This window comes from Erythrolamprus reginae, chromosome Z (genome assembly GCF_031021105.1).
Source record: "Erythrolamprus reginae isolate rEryReg1 chromosome Z, rEryReg1.hap1, whole genome shotgun sequence".
In the NCBI taxonomy this organism is placed as follows: domain Eukaryota; kingdom Metazoa; phylum Chordata; class Lepidosauria; order Squamata; family Dipsadidae; genus Erythrolamprus; species Erythrolamprus reginae.
Genome location: NC_091963.1, coordinates 46627789 through 46648931, shown reverse-complemented (window position 1 = coordinate 46648931; position 21143 = coordinate 46627789). Strand labels below are relative to the sequence as shown.

The 21143-nt window shown below is 46.3% G+C and overlaps 1 protein-coding gene across 1 annotated transcript in view; it reads left to right on the top strand.

Moving 5' to 3' along the window:
* HIBADH (3-hydroxyisobutyrate dehydrogenase) overlaps positions 1-21143 on the top strand; it is a 102258-nt gene that overhangs the window by 68393 nt on the left and 12722 nt on the right. The window contains exon 6 of the mRNA XM_070729401.1: positions 8434-8510. Coding sequence (XP_070585502.1) covers positions 8434-8510 — 77 coding nt within the window. The remainder of the gene's footprint in view (positions 1-8433; positions 8511-21143) is intronic.

The following is a 21143-nucleotide window of genomic DNA, read 5'->3' as shown; positions in this document are numbered from 1 at the left end:
CTACAATAGACTTCCACGCCTTTCGTCCGTGCCTGGCGGGAGGTGAAGAGTTCTTTGCCCAGTGCAAAGTTGACAGCAAGCAGTTCCGCAGTCGCCGAAGGAGGCTTAACCCGCCCGGTTTCAGTGGGGTTTCCCCGTTGCCCAGGGATTCCTGAACACACCACAGCCACCTCCGTTCGGGCGAAGGAATCCCTGGGCAACGGGGAAACCCCACTGAAACCGGGCGGGGTTAAGCCTCCTTCGGCGACTGCGGAACTGCTTGCTGTCAACTTTGCACTGGGCAAAGAACTCTTCACCTCCCGCCAGGCACGGACGAAAGGCGTGGAAGTCTATTGTAGCAGCTGCTACAGCGGAGACATTTTGGGGGGGAGGCAGGAGGCAGGAGATCTGGCCCTTCACTTGCCCTCCCAGCAAAAGGCAAAGCCGCGCAGCTCCCCAGCCGCCAAAGGAGGCTTAACCCCACCCCTCTGTCCCACCCATCGCCCGTGGCCGGCAGAAAAGCGGGGATAGGCAGGAGGAGGTTATGCCGACCACGGGCGATGAGTGGGACAGAGGGGTGGGGTAAAGCCTCCTTTGGCGGCTGGGGAGCTGCGCGGCTTTGCCTTTTGCTGGGAGGGCAAGTGAAGGGCCAGATCTCCTGCCTCCTGCCTCCCCCCCCCAATGTCTCCGCTGTAGCAGCTGCTACAATAGACTTCCACGCCTTTCGTCCGTGCCTGGCGGGAGGTGAAGAGTTCTTTGCCCAGTGCAAAGTTGACAGCAAGCAGTTCCGCAGTCGCCGAAGGAGGCTTAACCCGCCCGGTTTCAGTGGGGTTTCCCCGTTGCCCAGGGATTCCTGAACACACCACAGCCACCTCCGTTCGGGCGAAAGAATCCCTGGGCAACGGGGAAACCCCACTGAAACCGGGCGGGTTAAGCCTCCTTCGGCGACTGCGGAACTGCTTGCTGTCAACTTTGCACTGGGCAAAGAACTCTTCACCTCCCGCCAGGCACGGACGAAAGGCGTGGAAGTCTATTGTAGCAGCTGCTACAGCGGAGACATTTTGGGGGGGAGGCAGGAGGCAGGAGATCTGGCCCTTCACTTGCCCTCCCAGCAAAAGGCAAAGCCGCGCAGCTCCCCAGCCGCCAAAGGAGGCTTAACCCCACCCCTCTGTCCCACCCATCGCCCGTGGCCGGCAGAAAAGCGGGGATAGGCAGGAGGAGGTTATGCCGACCACGGGCGATGAGTGGGACAGAGGGGTGGGGTTAAGCCTCCTTTGGCGGCTGGGGAGCTGCGCGGCTTTGCCTTTTGCTGGGAGGGCAAGTGAAGGGCCGGATCTCCTGCCTCCTGCCTCCCCCCCCCCCCCAAATGTCTCCGCTGTAGCAGCTGCTACAATAGACTTCCACGCCTTTCGTCCGTGCCTGGCGGGAGGTGAAGAGTTCTTTGCCCAGTGCAAAGTTGACAGCAAGCAGTTCCGCAGTCGCCGAAGGAGGCTTAACCCGCCCGGTTTCAGTGGGGTTTCCCCGTTGCCCAGGGATTCCTGAACACACCACAGCCACCTCCGTTCGGGCGAAGGAATCCCTGGGCAACGGGGAAACCCCACTGAAACCGGGCGGTTTGGACTTTCCATTCCTCCAAGTCACTTCGCCGCTCGTGTCCTGGGTAAACCGGGCGGCAGGATACAGGCTTTGAGTTTTTGGCTGCAGGGGGAGGGAGTTAGGAAAATCCTACTTCTCCCCCCGCAGCCAAAAACTCGCAAGGTAAGGTTCGGGGCGGGGCGGGCGGGGCCCTTTTGTGCCAGTCGGGGAGGCGGCGGCGGCTGCAGCAGAGGCGGGCGGGGGAGGCCGGCCCGCCGGAGGGGCGATGCTGGCGGCGGAGACAGGCGAAGTCCCGCCCGCCCCCCCGCCCGCTTGGCCCCGGGGGGCTGAAGGGAGCCAGGCGGGGGGAGGGCGGGGGCTACTCGGTTCTTCCTCAGCCGGGGGTAGCCGGAGCGCCGGCCAGGCGGGGGCGGGCGAGGCGAGGGCTGCGGGGCGTGCCGGGCTCCAAGTTGCCGCGCTGCCTTTGTAAACCTGCCCGAGGGAGGCGAGGGAGCCCCTTTGTTGGCCGGCGGCCTGGCCGGCCCTTGGCGCGCGGTGCCCGCGGGGACTGCTGCGGCGGGGACTGCCCACTGCCTTCGCCCAGACCAGAGGCATTGCTCGGCTGGGTTTGCAGATCCGCGGAGGCATCGCCGAGGGCGGGCTGAGCGGCGCTGTGTTGGGAGCCCGTGCCGTGGGAGCGGGCGGCTTGGCCTCGCTGCGGCGGCGGCGGCTTTGCGGGTCCTCGCTGGCGGCCTCGCCGGGCGGAGGAGGCTGCGGGGCTTTCTAAAGGGAGGAAGAACTTGCTATCGAGCCTGCTAATGAAATCCAACCGGCGGAGGGTCTGAAATTCCACCCGAGGGGAAATGGGGGAAAAAAGCCCAGCCGGGAGCGCGGCGCCAGGCATTGTTCTCCGGACCCCTCCCGCAGCCTGGAGAGGGAAAGGGCCGCTGCGGGTTGGATTTCATTAGCAGGCTCGATAGCAAGTTCGATAGCGGCGGGCGAACGAGGCGAGCGGCGGGCGAACGAGGGGAGTGGGGGGCGAACGAGGGGAGCGGCGGGCGAACGAGGGGAATGGGGGGAGAACGAGGGGAGCGGCGGGCGAACGGGGCGAGCGGCGGGCGAACGGGGCGAGCGGCGGGCGAACGGGATGTGCGGCCGCCGAACGGGGCGAGCGGCAAACGGCGGGCGGGCATCAGCGAGGATCCGAGGCGGCGGGGAAGACCCAGGGAACGTTCCTTCGGCCGCCCAACAGCTGATCTGCTCGGTAGCGCGGCAGCAGCGAGGAGCCGAAGATGAGGTTTCCCCGTTGCCCAGGCAAAGGGGAAACCCCATCTTCGGCTCCTCGCTGCTGCCGCGCTACCGAGCAGATCAGCTGTTGGGCGGCTGAAGTAACCTTCCCTTGGTCTTCCCCACCGCCCACACGCAAACTTCACCATCTGCGCATGTGCGGCCATGAAAAAATGGCCGCACATGCGCAGATGGTGTTTTTACTTCCGCACCGCTATATCGCGAAAAATCGAGTTTCGCGAGGGGTCTTGGAACGGAACCCTCGCGAAACTCGAGGGATCACTGTACTGTTTTGTTATGACTTGCCAACAGGAGAATGCAAACATTGGGATTCAATTACGGTTGCAGCTTCAATCTATGACGACTCCCAAAAAACAAAAGTCACTTTAACCTGACTCCAAATAGAAAAAAGAAAAAAAAAATGTTGCATTCTCTACCTTTCCCAATTCCTGGTATTTTCAATATCTGATATGTGTGCATTTAACGCTTTACAAAACATTTAGAGCTGTTCTATGAAGATAAAGGCATATCTCTTCCTTGATAGAAATTCCCACTGAAAATTATGACATGCAGCAAGCTGATTTATTCAATAATGGCAATGATGTTGTAGGTTGCAACATACTTTGGAAATATAATGGACAGCTGAGAACTAGGGGAGGGGGGCAGAAGTTGGTAGATGTAGTTATATATTGTTAATAGGAAAAACCAACTAGGGCAGATTTTTTTCAATCAGAAAGAAAGAGTGGAACTGACAATACATATTAAGATTGCCTATATGGACAAAATGTTTTGCATTTTAAGTCTTTCAAATATGAAATATCCTGTTCCAAGTTTGAAACAACTTTTTTTTCAACCTTATGACACTTCCAAACCATTTTGAATGCAGAACAGATGTTTTTAGTTGAAACTGGTGCAATATTTAATTATTTGTATATCTCCGGTTGCTTATGAAATATACTAGTAAAATCTAAAATCAAACACAAGATTTAAGAATTCAAGAAGCACAGAAAAAAGAAAGATTGGTTGCTTAATAAGACGTGGTGAAACACAACATGACACAAGTGCCTGATCTGCACAAATGATATAAATATTAGTGGCTAACTCTGCTGAAGACATACAGTATGTAGAAGACTCTAAATGAAGATGTTTGGTAGAGATGATCCATGGAAATCTCTTTCACTGGGCAACCTCTATTGAAAAATGATAATTGTGGTTTTAAGAGCTTTCCATGACTATTATTGGTTAATTTAAGTGACATTGAATTTTGCTAAACTATTTTGCTTTGCAAACCAGATCACATACTCTCCAAACCTAGGAAAAGTGGCAATTGAGTGCAGGTGAACATTTATGTGACACCCAAAAGATTGCCAAACTATGTTCTATAGCAGGGGTCCCCAAACTTTGTACCTTGGGGACCACCAAGGTCAAATTTTAAATCCCACAAACCAAATTCATAATTTTAAATTTCACGGACCCTAATTCATAATTTTAAGTCCCAGAGACCACTAATATGAATTTTTAAAAAAGATAAATACATTTGTAAAATAATGATCAGAGAACTGCCATTTTATTAATATGAAATGTGCCTATTTAATATAACAAAATTATAAATGCTTATTTAATTATAACAAAATCATAAGTGCTTATTTAATCATACCAAAATCTTTAAAACCTGTTTATTGTAACAAAAGTATTAAAGTTAATGTAATTATTACAAAATAATTCAAGCTTATTAGATGGTGGCTTGCTGATGTTATTGAGAAAGTCCCACAGTCCCATATTCCAGAGCGTTAGCTGTAGTACCTTCCCTCTCCTCTCCTCCCCTTCCTTTCCCCTTTTCCTTTTCACCTTTCCTTTCCTCTTCTTCCTTCTCTTTCCTTCTTTCTTTCCTTTCTTCATTCTCTCCTCTCCTTTTTTCCTTTCCTCTTCTTCATTTCCTTTCCTCTTCTTTCCTCTCCTTTCCTTTCTTCTCTTTCCTTCTCTTTCTTCTTTCCTTTCCTTCTTTCCTTTATTTTCCTTTTCTCTTTCCTGCACCCGGGTCGAAAAACTGCTCTAGGACTACTACAGCTTTGGAATATGGGACCAGCCTATGGTGGGACAGGAAATCTCCATCATAGGCTGTGCAATGTGTAACTTTGTGGGTGGTGAAATGTGCAAAAAGAACACAGCCTTTGCCGGCCAGAACGAAATAATGGTGCTCTTGTGGCGGGGTGAGGGAGCAGGCCAAAACAGATGTTGCAATAGCTGAAAGCTGCAGAAGCAAAGCACAACTTGCATCAGCATGGTATATTTGTGCCAGCCGGTGGCACAAGGCAACCCTTCTCTCCTGTCATTTGGGACTCAGAGAGATAAATGGTGTCCAGCCCTGGGGCCAACCGAAGTTTGCTGTCCATTGCAGATGCTAGCTCGGCCCCTTGAAAACTCTCATCTCTCAAGGAGCACTCGCTGAGGCAGCACAGGAAATTTCAGCCGGTTTGCAGGTGGCTGAGTTAGTGTCTGTAATGGACAGCAAACTCCGGCTGCTCCCCAGACTGGACGCCATTTATTATCCAAGTCCCAAGGCAACAGGAGACGAGGGCTGTCTTCAACCACAGGCTGGTGCAAATATACCGAGGTGAACTGCTCATACTACACTACAGCAGAGGAAAGCAGCCAGACAGAATCTAGCAGGTACTTTCTCTTGGGCCTCCTATACCCCCCCCCCCAGTCAGCCATTCAGCTTTGTTCCAGTTTGTGTAGCTTGCACTGCTATACTCAAAGTGAGGTTTGCACTCAACCTTAAGAGTGGGGGCTGGCATGTGGGCTGGATGATGTTGGGTGGTGCAGCCTTGCGTTCCTGCACATGGGCTGGATTAATTGCTCTTGGCCACATCTGGCCCAGGGGCCAAGATTTCTCCACAGACCACCAAAATGTTCTCATAGACCACCAATGGTCCTCAAAACCACTGGTTCATGACCTATGCTGTCTAGAGTGGTTATGGAACAAAAAAATCTATATATTTATTAAAATTCTTGCTGTTATTAGCATTAACTGGGCAAAATGGTCCTTTATAGAGAAATAATTAGTGTATCTAAGTGCCTCGAATGGGATGACATAGACCAGTGATGGCAAACCTTTTTTTCCTCAGGTGTCGAAAGAGCAAGCGCGTATGCTATCGCGCATGCATGAGTGGCCACAACCATAATTCAGTGCATTGGGAGGGCAAAAACAGCTTCTCCTGCCCCCCCCCCCCCGAGGCCCTCTGGAGGCTGTAAACAGGCCCAACTTCTGGTGGTCACAGTAGGCTCGTGTTTCATCCTCCCCAGGCTCTTTGGAACTGAAGGAGGGTAAAAATGTCCTCATCCATCCCCCTGGAGGCTCTCTGGAAGCCAAAAACACCCTCCCAGAGCCTCTCTGGAAGCCAAAAATCAGCTGGCTGGCACATACATGCACGTAAGAGCTGAACTAGGGCAATGGCTCGTATGCCAGCAGATATGGCTCCACGTGCCACCTGTGGCACTTGTGCCATAGGTTTGCCATCACTGACATAGACAGTTGATCCTAAAAATGGGACCCAGGACTTCTGAAGGAATGAAATTTGAAAAGTTTGTGGCTACTTCAGGCTGCTCCTATAGTTGGGCTGATGGTAAAATTATCTTCACCTTGGTGACATTGTCTTCATTTTGAATGTAATGGTTTCCTAGCCACTCTTGCAACCCCTCACTCCTTCCCCCACTAACAGAAAGGAATTGATGCATCATGTGTCTCTTAAGAAGCAACAACTTTAAGGTGCCTATAGGAAAGCTTGTATATTTTTATTCCTTTATTTCCACTGGTACACAAACATGTACATATTTGTTCAGGAACTCACGCATGAATAATACAGTAGTACCTCATGATACGAACCCCTCGTGATACGAACCCCTCGTGATACGAACCCGGGGTTCAGAAATTGTTTGCCGCTTCTTACGAACTTTTTTTGGTTTACGAACCCACCGCAGATCGCAAAATGGCACTCCGCTGGGCGCTGCCGCCTGGCTGTCACCTTTTAAAACAGCCGGGGGGGCTTCTTGGCGTTCTCCTGAACCCGAACTTTTCGGGTTCGGGAGGCCGCCGAGAAGCGCCCGGCTGTTTCAGAAGGTTACAGCCAGGCGGCGGCGCTTGGCGGAGCACCATTTTTGCAATCGGCGGCAGCGTTTTCGGCCGATCTGGAGGCTGGAAAGGAGGTGGGGAATCCCAATAGGGAATTCCATGGGCAGAGCTTTGACATCACGAAGACATCCGGGTTCGGGTGAACGCTGAGAAGCCCCCCAGCTGTTTTAAAAGGTGATAGCTGGGCGTCGGCGCCCAGCAGGGTGCCATTTTGCGATTTTTTTCCTTTTTGCATGCATTAATCGCTTTTACATTGTTTCCTATGGGAAACAATGTTTCGTCTTACGGACTTTTCGCCTTACGAACCTACTTCCGGAACCAATTAGGTTCGTAAGACGAGGTATTACTGTACTTCAAATACTTACATTTTTTCACAACAAAGGTTGAGCAGAAAGTCACCAAGTAAGGTGATGTGACCTCAGACAAAGTAAAAACTGGATCTCTCTGATGTCAGGCAAATATAGTAGTGACTATACTTTAGTTTTTGCCCATCCTGTTTTATTTTTCAACTGTTTTCTACTCTGAAATTAAATGTGGATCAGCCCTTCTTTCAGGTGCTAGTGATCAGGTTCCATAGACTGATCAAGTCTAGAATCACAAAGGAAGGGTACAGAGTGAGGAGACAAAAATTGGAGAAGGAAAGAAAAATCAGCTGAAGAATACGTGGCAAAGTAATTTCCAAAAGTTCCTTAATGCTACCACGTTGTGGATATTACAATATCCACAATGAGCACTGCAGAATTCATGGCTTTCTGCTGATGTTGGTGCCATGGCCAAAATCTGTCCTCATTTTCATGTGTTCCTAGTCCCAGGACAAAATTGCCAATTTTTGTGTATTAAAGGGAAGGTGAGGACAGACAATTTGCAATTGTTAGCTAATGAACTCCTCACTTTACCTGTTACAAACTAGTTCAAGAAAAATGTCAGACAATAAAACTACATCTTCCAAGTGGTATCCTTTGAGACCAGCAAGGAATTAATAGAATCCTTCTATGACTATGCAAGGACAAATCTTCTTTATATTGGACATTTAATGCCAGACCTTAACCAACAATCCAAATTTGTTCAGATTTATATCATGGATTCTTAAGACAGGGTAAAATTGAAAATGAGAATAGTCTTTAATGATGAAATTCAACATGGAATTCTTAAATTATAGGAAGGAGAGGGGGGCAGGGGAAGGAAAGAGAAGAGGAGGGAGGGAGGGAAGGAAGATTTCCAATGCTCCCTATCAACTTCCCATAAGTAAGCTCAATAGGGAAGTCAGTAGAATATTGGAAGTCGCTTTCCTACTATTTTGCCTATTCTTGGTCCTTACGTTTCTCTATTTAGCTAAGAAGATATTCCTAAAACAATCATGCAGTGGAGCATAGATTGACTAGTTTCTAGTAAAATTAGATTCCTGGTGGGTTATTATTTATAAAATAGAGAAATTTATAAGTTATTGCATTTATTTTCAGGCTGCAAAAATCTGCAATAATATGCTGTTAGCCATCAGTATGATTGGAACTGCTGAGACAATGAATCTTGGAATCAGGTGTGTTGAATTTTATATTTGCTTTATCTTGATTACATTTAAATGACTGGCCCTATTACAGGGAAAGAATAATGTTTCAAAAATTTAAAGTAGCAAATATAGCCCAAGTTCAGTATTTCATGTTTTTAAAAACCATTGTTAACTTAGAAATTTTAATGAACAGGGACATTCTTTGCAGGGCTACAAAATAAAAGTGCATTTTCAGTTCAACAGAATATATGTAGTAACCCCTTTTTCTTATTATTAGATGAAACATGTAGCTCTGATTAGGTCCCATACTGTTCATGCATGTATTATAATCCAGGAACTGATCTTTTGATTGCAAGATCAGGGTTTAGTAGGTATCCAATTGAGCCAAAAAAAAAAGTAGCTCACAGGCCATGTAGAGTCTGAACCAAAGTCTTTAAGAGACTATACCAAAAGAAATAATCACTTCTCACGCTTAAGTGCATCCTTTCAGCCTTTAATCTCTAGCGAGATTAAACACATTACTACTACCATTCTTAAGTTTGATACTAAAGGATAAATGTCTGGTTTGGCTTTATTATTTTTTTAAAAAAGATACATGAATGTTATAAATACATGGAAACAGACATGCATCCAAAAGACAGGATAATGGATTCACATTTCTTCTTAATTACCATATCAAGATGCAGTTGTTTTATTGAATTGCCCTTGTCTCAGATGTTAGACTATCTTGACCTATTAAGTTGTCATGTTGTAATTGAGATAAAAGAGGAATTTGCTTTGCATCAGTGCTAATTGGTTTATCAATATCCTGTACCATTTACATTTTAAAATTGAGCATCTGTAAGATAGGAAACCGTATCTTTAACAAGCCATAACAAAACCCATAAGGTGGTTTACTGCTGCTGTAATTGAGAATTGTAAAACTGTATCATAGTCAGTTTTAAGTCATAGTTTGCTTAATAAAAAAATATCAATCACCTATGACTTCAATGTATTCATCTGAAGTAAAAACTCATTGTCAGCTATAAAAAAATGTTCAGCTAGCACAGAATACTAAAAGATCTGGCAATCTCATATGCAATCTTAATTTATGTTTACAGCTACTGCGACATGCAGGATCTTTTTTGGTTTTCATTTTCTAACTTGAGGAGTATTTTTACCTCCCCATTATCTTTATTAATGCTTTGAATTCAACAGTCTATTAAAATTCTAAATGATTCTGAATGAATTAAATGATTAATGATTCATCCAATGTTAGGTGATGCACATATCTTGTAGGAGCTATCTATATCATAAGGAATCTTTTCTGAAATCTAATTCTGCCTTTCCTCAGTTTTTTCACATTTAGAGTTCACTCGTGTTGAAATTGTTGCAATGCCAATGATATATTTCTATATTTATTTTTATTACATAAGATCTCTAATCTATGTTTCCCAGTCTACAAAACTGAGTTATAGTTCTTCCCATATGGGCATTTTCCATGCAGTTTGTCATTGTAAAATACCGAATACATACTCTCCTTGATAGTAATGTCGACTGAGGAGGCATGGATGAATTAAAGTGCAGCATTCAACAGTAGGCCTTAATGAGGAGGAAGAACCCTACTTGTCCACAAATGATCCATGTTGGAAAATTAGCTACCTTGATTCTGCACCTTGGTCTAAGAAAGCACTGTAGAACTTTGAGATAATGTTCTTTGCTAGAAAAACAGTGCAAACTATTTTCATGTGCATTTGTGCACATGTTGTGAGCCGCCCCAAGTCTTCGGAGAGGAGCGGCATACAAATCTAATAAATTATTAATTATTATTATTATTATGAATGCCAGTAAGTTAAGCACTTGCCCACTTTCTCCAAGTACTGTAGTTTAAAGCCCACTGAGAAATGAAGCCTTTTGCTATCAATTTCTTTTCAGTCTGACAAGTATGTTTCTGAAGTGACAGAATTCTCCTCTAATAAAATTCATGTAGCAGATACAATTTATAGAGCTTTCACAAGATTGAAAAAAGAAAATTGTATTTGCAAGTATGAATTTCTCTGTAGTAAATTTTCTCTGGAATGAATAAATTATCATGATATGACTATATTCATGTTCAGTTCTGTTTATATCAGTAGACTGTTTAATTAAAGTAGTCTATTTTTAGGATCATTTTTGTTTCTTCATCTGTGGGTTTTTTTATTTTAAAATTTTAAGAGTAATTACTATTTTGTCAATTATATGCATAACATGGCATATACAGTGATCTCTCGGTTAGCGCGGGGGTTACGTTCCAAGACCTCCCGCGCTAACCGATTTCCGCGTTATACTGGATGCGGAAGTAAAAACCACCATCTGCGCATGTGCGCCATTTTTTTCATGGCCGCACATGCGCAGATGGTGGAGTTTGCGTGTGGGCGGCGGGGAAGACCAAGGGAAAGTTCCTTCAGCCGCCCAACAGCTGATCTGCTCCGCAGCGCGGAAGCAGCGAGGAGCCGAAGATGGGGTAAAGGCAAAGGGGAAACCCCATCTTCGGCTCCTCGCTGCTGCCGCGCTGCGGAGCAGATCAGGTGTTGGGCGGCTGAAGGAACCTTCCCTTGGTCTTCCCGCCGCCCAGGCAAAGGGGAATCCCCAAGATCGCTTGCCGCTTGCCGCTTTGCAGCTTGGAGCCTTGCTTCGCCTCCTTCGCTGCAATAGGCAAGCGGCAAGCGATCTTGAGAAAGAGAGAGAAAGGAGGGCGACTTGCCAGTCCACGCCCCCCTGGATGAACAGCCTTGCATGGCCCCAGCGCCAGGCTCCGCTGTTGCCTCCGCCCCCATTCGGCTCTGCAGCTGAGAGGCCTTCCCGGCAGAGCCCTCCCCAACAGCTCCCGCCGCCAGCGCAAAAAAGAAAAGAAAAAAAAATCCCCAAAAGAGGCAGGCACAAAGCGGGGGCACAAGGGGAGCTGCCCGGCAGAGGTTGCTTTTTTTCTTCTCGTGGGCAAGTGGAGGGGGGGAGAGAGAAGGGAGGAAGAGAGTGTGAGAGAGGAAGAAAGAGAGAGAGAAATGATAGAAAAAAGGGGAGAAAAAAGAGAAATGAGAAAATGATTGAAGCATAGTGACAGGAAAGAAAGAGAAAGAGACAGAGAAGTGACTCTTGGTGATGACGTATGATGTCATCGGGTGGGAAAAACCGTGGTATAGCAAAAAAAACGCGGACTTATTTTTTAATTAATATTTTTTGAAAAACCGCGTTGCAGCGTTTCGCGCTAATCGAGAACGCGCAAATCGAGGGATCACTGTATACCTTTTATGGATATTTAGGCTCATATTTAATACATAGTTTTAATGCATTCTGTTTTTAAAAGAAGGAAGGGATTTAGTTGCCCACATAAGATTTGTTGATACATATAATAAATTATGGCAGAATGCAATAGCTAGTACATCCTTGTAGCCTAGGCAAGTTGAAAGTTATTTCATGCAACTATGGCATGATGAAATTTCTGTCCAATGACAGATCCTTACAAGTCTTATATGGGAATAAGAACAGGAGTGCTGGGAAGTGGGATTAGAAGTGGAGCCCGGAGAATATTTATATTGAAGTCTTAAGATAGAAACATAGAAACATAGAAGACTGACGGCAGAAAAAGACCTCATGGTCCATCTAGTCTGCCCTTATATTATTTCCTGTATTTTATCTTACAATGGAGATATGTTTATTCCAGGCATGTTTAAATTCAGTTACTGTGGATTTATTAACCACGTCTGCTGGAAGTTTGTTCCAAGGATCTACTACTCTTTCAGTGAAATAATATTTTCTCACGTTGCTTTTGATCTTTCCCCCAACTAACTTCAGATTGTGTCCCCTTGTTCTTGTGTTCACTTTCCTATTAAAAACACTTCCCTCCTAAACCTTATTTAACCCTTTAACATATTTAAATGTTTCGATCATGTCCCCACTTTTCCTTCTTTCCTCCAGACACTATCCAAGATTATATCCTGCAGTGCTTGTTCACTGATAGAATGACACCTATTAAAAGAAAGTCTTATGAATATGTTCCATCATGCAATTTTTAGCTTGGGACATCTTTCAGGCAATTTTAGGATGCCCTGAGAGACAGAATGAAGGAAAGCAGAAGTTACATATTTATTTCTAAATTGTTTTTTAATTTCAAAAATTAAGTTATATACACATCTTAAGGTTCAATTATGTAAATACATTATTTGGTTTATCTGTATTATCAGAATAATACAATTTGAGGAAAAATAATAGTGAAAGATCATTATCACCTGCTGCACACTTTTCATTTCACTGTTCATTTTGTTGCTACAAAAAGATTGGGAAATGATTATAAATTTGAAATTGGGCACTCTTGCAGAAGGCGAGGAGGGGGGCACAGTATGAATCTCCAGGGGAGCTGATTCCAGAAAGCCAGGGCCCCCACAGATAAGGCTCTTCCCTTAGGCCCCACCAACCAACGTTGTCTAATTGACAGGTCCTGGAGAAAGCCAACTCTGTGGGACCTGACCGGTCACTGGGATTTGTGCGGCAGAAGGCGATTGCGCAGGTATTCTGGCCATGTAGGGCATTATAGGTCATAACCAACACTTTGAATTGCGTCTGGAAACCAATTGGCAGCCAATGCAGTCCACATAGTGTTAGAGAGATATGTACATGTCCGGACAAACCCATGATTGCTTGCACGGCTGCGTTCAGCACAATTTGCAGTTTCCGAACGCTCTTCGGAGGTAGCCCCGTGTAGAGAACATTGCAGTAGTCAAACCTTGAGGTGATAAGGGCATGAGTGACTGTGAGTAAAGACTCACTGTCCAATTAGGGCCACTACTGGTGCACCAGGTGAACTTTGGCGTTTGCCCAGGTTCGCCTGGTGCACCAGTTGCGGCCCTATCTGGATCGGGAGCCAGTGCTCACAGTCACTCATGCCCTCATCACCTCAAGGCTCGACTACTGTAATGCTCTCTACATGGGGCTACCTTTGAAAAGGGTTCGGAAACTTCAGATCATGCAGAATGCAGCTGCGAGAACAATCATGGGCTTCCCTAAATATGCCCATGTCACACCAACACTCTGCAGTCTGCATTGGTTGCCGATCAGTTTCCAGTCACAATTCAAAGTGTTGGTTATGACCTAAAACAATAATAATCTATAATAATAATCTCTGTGGTGGCCCCGGCCCTCTGGAACCAACTTCCCCCAGAGATTAGAATTGCCCCCACCCTCCTTGCCTTTTGTAAGCTCCTTAAAACCCACCTCTGCCGTCAGGCATGGGGGAACTGAGATATTCTTTCCCCCTAGGCCTCTACAATTTATGTATGGTATGTTTGTATGTATGTTTGGTTTTAGAATAAGGGTTTTTTAATTGTTTTAGTATTGGATTGTTACATGCTGTTTTTATCACTGTTGTTAGTCGCCCCGAGTCCACGGAGAGGGGCGGCATACAAATCCAATAAATAAATAAATAAAAAAATAATAATAAATAAATAAATAAATAAATAAATGCATGCATGCATAAACGCCCCCCTCGCCAAACCTGAAAGATGATGTTCTAAAGTCAGCTGTGGATCAAGGAGGACGTTGCGGACCCTCTCTCAGGGGGGGTCAAAAGTTTCCCCCAGGTGATGGATGGATAGATGGAAGTGTCCTTGGGAGGCAGCACCCACAGCCACTCCATCTTGTCAGGATTGAGTTTGAACCTGTTAGCACCCATCCAGACCCTAACAGCCTCCAGACACCAGCACATCACTTCCACTGCTTCACTGAGTGGACATGGGGTGGAGATATTTAGCTGAGTATCATCAGCATACTGATGATAACTCACGCCGTGCCCTCGGATGATCTCACCCAGCAGTTTCATGTAGATATTAAACAGCAGGGGGGAGAGGACTGATCCCTGAGGAACCCCACAAGGGAGGGACCTAGGAGTCGACCTCTGACCCTAATACTGACTGCCACCGACCAGAGAGGTAGGAGGAGTACCACTGTAAAATGCTGCCTCCCACTCCCAACCCCTCCAGTCGGTGCAGAAGGATATCATGGTCAATGGTATTGAAAGCCGCTGAGAGGTCAAGGAGTCCCTATCCCGGGCTTGCCAGAGATCATCCATCAGCACGACCAAAGCAGTTTCCATGCTGTAGCCAGGTCAGAATCCTAACTTTTGAGGGCCCAGATAATCGACTTCATCCAAGGACTATTGGAGCTGGAGTGATACCACCTTCTCAACAACCTTCCCCCTAAAGGGAAGATTGGAGACAGGATGATGGTTGTTAAATACAGCTGGGTCCAGGGAGGAGGGGGCATACAAGTGCCTCCTTGTAGGGAGCCAGAAAGTACCCCTCTCTCAATGAAGCATTGGTAATCTCTTGGATCCAGCTCTATGTCACCTCCCTACTGGCTGAAATCAGCCAGGAGGAACACGAGTCCAACAAACAGGTGGCAGAACTCACAGCTCCATTGGCCTTGTCCATTTCATCAGGTGTTACCAGGTCAAACTCCTCCCACACAGATGGACTAGGACGGGCCCCTGTTGCTGTGTTTGCTTAGTAACAGCCGGCCGGTTAGAGCCGTGCGATTGGCGTCCCTATCCATGGTAATGATAGGTCGCGTATCCCCAGTTACATTGTAAGCGGGAAAGTTACTGTGTATTGATTGGTTCCTGCCTCAGCCTGTGTGTAGTATATTAGACCGTGTATGTTGCTATTGCTTTTAAGCCTGTACCTGCCAGCCTGGCACGAGTTCTGTATTAAACATGATGATTAATTAAGGCCTCACTTGTTATACCTGTCATCTCAACTGACTCATTGTCAGCTGAGACTGCATCCCAATTGGAGTCGAGGTCTGTCCAGATCTGAGCGATTTTATCTGCGAAAAACATGTTAAAATCCTCAGCACTATCCTGCCAAGGTTCGTCAACTCCCCCTGATTAAGGAGGGAATGAGTCACCCTAAACAGGACGGCTGGGCGGGATTCTGCAAATACAATCAGGGCAATATTATACAGTATGTGCATCTTGTCATCCTGTTCGCCACATTGTAAATCTCCATATGAGCTTTAACAAGTGTTCAGTCAGATTCAGATTTATTTCTTCTCCAACGCTTCTCTAGACATCTCTTCTGGCGTTTTATCTCCTGGAGTTCCACTTTAAACCAAGGAGATCTCCAGAGTCTACTACTACAGGGAAGTCGCAAAGGCACAATTTGGTCTAGAGCTCCTGCTGCCACCATGTTCCAGCAAGTGACTCTGATGAACTGCGTACAAGAGAGTCTGATAAAACCCCAAGCACCTTCTGAAAGCTCTCTAGGTCCATCGGGTGCCTGTGGCGGAAACACCTAATCGATTCCACCTCCCTGTGGGGAAGGATTGGAGCCTTAAAACCAAGCTGCAGTAGGAAATGATCTGACCATGACAAAGGCAAAATATCTAGACCCTTAATTTCAGATCATTACTCAATTGCCCCAGAGGAATACCATGTTGAGAGTGCCCCCCCCCCTCATGAGTCAGATCCTGAATTACTTGGGTCAGGTCCATGGTTGCCATGGTGGCCATGAACTCCTGTGCTAGCCCAGAGGATTTGCCAAGCAACAGTAGGTTAAAGTCCCCAATAAGTCTGGGGGACTCCACCACCAGCCTGGCTACCTCCTCAAGTAGCGCAGGCAGGGCTGTTGACACACAGCTGGGAGGCAGGTAGGTGAGCAACAAGCCCATCTGAGCCCCTAGGTCCAGGTTCACAAGGAGGGACTCACAACCTTCTATCTCAGGAGTAGTGAGCCTACATAGGCTGATGGTCTTCCTGGCTATATTAGCCACTCCTCCCCCACTTCTCTGGGGTTGCAGCTGGTGCCACACCTGAACCCGGCTGAGCACATTTCAGAGAGAGGAACTCCTCCCTGGCCCAGCCAGGTCTCAGTCACAAATGCCAGGTCAGCTTTCTCATCCAGGAGCAAATCCTGGATGAGGGGAACTTTATTGACAACTGACCTGGCATTAAGTAGCAACAGCCTGAGCCCAGTACCCCGGGCTGAGTTCACGGGGCCAGAACAAGGGATTGCTTTCAAGCAGTGATTTCTAGTTCCCCAAGAGCGGCCCACCCCATGTCCTCTCCAGCAAAACCAGAATATTCTGGCCCTTTGCCATCCTAGAAATAGGATCCTCCATTCCTCCAATCTCCAGTCCATCAGGCAAACTGGCCCTTCTATTTATTTCATTCAGTCATATCCATTCATCCATCACTAAAAATTAAGTTAATTAAAATGTAACAATAAAATACATATTAAATCTACCATAACAACACCCGCCCATTCACTCTATTAACACCATTCACATTCCTTCCTTATCATACGCCATATATCCTGAAATCCCCCCCATTAAAACTAGATTAAAAAACCACCAAATAATTTACTCCAATATTAGCATATACAAAGACTAGTTCCCCAACATCCATCCCCCAATTATATACAGTGATCTCTCGGTTAGCGCGGGGGTTACGTTCCAAGACCTCCCGCGCTAACCGATTTCCGCGTTATACTGGATGCGGAAGTAAAAACCACCATCTGCGCATGTGCGCCATTTTTTTCATGGCCGCACATGCGCAGATGGTGGAGTTTGCGTGTGGGCTGCGGGGAAGACCAAGGGAAAGTTCCTTCAGCCGCCCAACAGCTGATCTGCTCCGCAGCGCGGAAGCAGCGAGGAGCCGAAGATGGGGTAAAGGCAAAGGGGAAACCCCATCTTCGGCTCCTCGCTTCTGCCGCGCTGCGGAGCGGATCAGGTGTTGGGCGGCTGAAGGAACCTTCCCTTGGTCTTCCCGCCGCCCAGGCAAAGGGGAATCCCCAAGATCGCTTGCCGCTTGCCGCTTTGCAGCTTGGAGCCTTGCTTCGCCTCCTTCGCTGCAATAGGCAAGCGGCAAGCGATCTTGAGAAAGAGAGAGAAAGGAGGGCGACTTGCCAGTCCACGCCCCCCTGGATGAACAGCCTCGCATGGCCCCAGCGCCGGGCTCCGCTGTTGCCTCCGCCCCCATTTGGCTCTGCAGCTGAGAGGCCTTCCCGGCAGAGCCCTCCCCAACAGCTCCCGCCGCCAGCGCAAAAAAGAAAAGAAAAAAAAATCCCCAAAAGAGGCAGGCACAAAGCGGGGGCACAAGGGGAGCTGCCCGGCAGAGGTTGCTTTTTTTCTTCTCGTGGGCAAGTGGAGGGGGGGAGAGAGAAGGGAGGAAGAGAGTGTGAGAGAGGAAGAAAGAGAGAGAGAAATGATAGAAAAAAGGGGAGAAAAAAGAGAAATGAGAAAATGATTGAAGCATTGAAGCAGTGACAGGAAAGAAAGAGAAAGAGACAGAGAAGTGACTCTTGGTGATGACGTATGACGTCATCGGGTGGGAAAAACCGTGGTATAGCAAAAAAAACGCGGACTTATTTTTTAATTAATATTTTTTGAAAAACCGCGTTGCAGCGTTTCGCACTAATCGAGACCGTGCTAATCGAGGGATCACTGTATATATAAAGTATTGCCCCCCCCCAGTAGATCGCCTCTCTCCTTACTTATTTACAACTTAATAATACCATTCTGCTCTTCTACTCTGCACAGCAGCTCAGGTTATTTTTGATATGCTGTGCTCTGGTAGTGCAAGGAGTCCCTGAGCTGCAGTGTAAAATAGCATGTGACCTAAAAGCGGCAATGGTCTCACTGGTTTGATAGTCCAGCTGAGGTGCAAATCTACTGCCCACCAGGAAGCATTAAAGGCTTGGGAAGTGCCAACACTTTCTCCAAATAATGCACAGCCTTGTTGTAATTGTATGTGACTTTCTCATGAAGCTTTGTTACATTGCATTCAATTCTGGCATGTCGCCTCTTAAAAACCAAGTGTGACCAATAACTGCATCATCCAGGCCAGGTATGCTTGATCACTAGTTAGAGCAAGAAGGCAGTGAAAGTCAGCTGGGATAGCAGGGGACACAGAGTGCAGAAGGTTAAAAGGGTATCGATAGGGATTGAAGCTCTTCTGTGTTCAGTAAATGCAGATGGCTTCCAACATCCAGACTTTTATCACATGACCATGGAACCACTGAAACAATTATAACTTTCAGGACCCGTTGTAGGTCTGTGTTTTTAGCATTTTGAATGGTCATTGAACAAATAATTGTAAACAGAATACCTGTATCTCACTTATGACTCATGACTATTTTTCCTACTCACAACCGTTGCAGCATTTCCATCTTTACATGATCAAAATTTGGGGACTCAACAACTGGCATTGTTCCTGACAATTGTACTGCCCTGGGACTTTGTGATCATCTTTTATAATCTTTCCAGCCAGCTTCTGACAAGTCAAGTTAGTGCGGAAAGCTAGATTTCCTCACAACTGATCCTCTCAACAACTGCAGTGATTTTACAATTATGGCAAAAGGTCATAAAATGAGGCACAATTCATTTAACAACTGTCTTACTTAGCAACAAATATTGAGGATTACCTGTATATAGGGCACAAGTTGCATCTTTGTTCCCATATTTTCCCTAGTTTCCCTTTAGAGCATTTTCTGATGCTTTTGAAATCTCAACTGTTGCAAAATAAGTCCAGCCAACATCTTTGGCAAATGACAAATAGCTAGTCCTCTGTGAAACTAGTGTAATCTCATGATTTCCTGGTTTCCTGGTTCAGAAGTTGCTTTAAACAAAAGAAGTTCTAATATTATATTGCATTGTTGGCTTCTTCTGTCAGATAACTTTTAGGTTAAAAAAATCAAAATAATAATAATTACATTCTACGACATAACACATACCTTTAGAATTTTGAGAATATGCTGGAGATGTGTCCAAAAAAAATGGTTATTTGTGGGACTAGGGATGCACCAACTACTAATGTAGCATTTTATCAGAATACTTCAAGCTGCCACTTATGAGATTTTTCTGGGCAAGTTAATATACTTCCAAACAATTCATTGAGCTGTAACCATCCTCCATATTTATTTTCTCAGGATGTTGCTCTGGCCCATTGGGTCTCAGAAGCATTCTTTCAAATAAAAATTATTCTAGGGATTTGTATTTAACTATGCAATATAGCAACTTTCCTTTCATATTTGTTTTCAAAATAACAGAATAGTGGAAAGTAATTAGGGAAAGAGTTTAGAAGTGTATGTTAACTGGGTAACTCTAAAAATAAAACTAACGCCAAATTAAATTTTGAAACTAACAAAATTAATATCAAGTTTAAAAAAATGGCTTAGGGCTCAAAATGGAAACATTCCAGAAAAATATCTCCTAATTTATCTTTTTTCTGGTTGTATGACTTCACCATATGCAATTAATCTTGTGTTTTCCAATTGCACATACACATGAGACATAGAATATAAGGAAAACGTAGTCATACCTTCCTATAGATATAGCACATTGCTATACAGTGATACGAACCCCTCTTCATACGAACTTTTCGTGACACAAACCCAGTGTTTAAGATTTTTTTGCCTCTTCTTCCAAACTATTTTCATCTTATGAACCCGAGCCACCACCGCTGGGATGCCCCAAAGTGCTAGGAATCCCCGCCTCCGAACTTCCATTGCCAGCCAAAGCGCTCGTTCTTGCATTGCTGGGATTTCCCTGAGGCTCCCCTCCCTGGGATTCCCTTCATTTTTGCCAGCGTTGCTTTGAATCCAGAGACAAACTCCCCCCTTCCAAACTGCATGGGGAAAATGAGCACAGTGGGGTGCACAAAAATGGGAGGTAAAGACTTATTATTATTATTATTATTATTATTATTGTTGTTGTTGTTATTAATTAGATTTGTATGCCATCCCTCTTCGTAGACTCGGGGCGGCTCAAGGGAGCAGAAAGGTGTGGGGGAGATGAGCAGGGGGGGGGGACAAAAACGGGAGACAAAGACTCATGGAGCTCAAGAGAGGAGAAAGGTGTGGGGGAGATGAGCATAGTGGGGGGGACAAAAATGGGAGGCAAAGACTCATGGAGCTCAAGAGAGGAGAAAGGTGTGGGGGAGATGAGCACAGTGGGGGAGACAAAAATGGGAGGCAAAGACTCATGGAGCTCAAGAGAGGAGAAAGCTGTGGGGGAGATGAGCAGAGTGGGGGGGACAAAAACAGGAGGCCGGGACTCACGGAGCTCAAGAAAGGCTCTTTTCGCCTTGCTTCATTGGGACTGTGGCCTCTTGCCACCTCTCGCTGTCCCTCCACCCACTCCATTCGCCTCAGCTTGGTCTGCCCACCGCTTTTTTTTTTTTAAAGCCTTAATGTTTTGGATTTTCCTAATGGGCTTGCACGCATTCTCTTTTCCATTGATACCTATGGGAAACATTGTTTCATCTTACGAACTTTTCACCTTACGAACCTCGTCCCGGAACCAATTAAGTTTGTAAGATAAGGTATTACTGTATCTGGTAATGTCCTCCTTCCATAGGAAGGATTGTAAGTATTGTATAGCAAAGCTCACCAGCCAAGCCCTCTATCCGCCCATCCAACAACACAATTTTTTGCTGATTCACTTCTTTTTCCCGAAGCCACTCCTAATCAGTGTTTATAGGAAGGACAAGTCCAGCTTGTGGGCCTGATTTGAGAGGTGTCACAGGCCTCCAAGCGGAGGAGCAACTCCCGACACTGACCAGCTCAAACCGTTGGCCCCCTTTGCTGCTCTAGGCAGGTAGCCACCCATCTGTCGGGCTGTCTTCTGCCTCTGGATCCGGAGGCATGCCCATGGCCT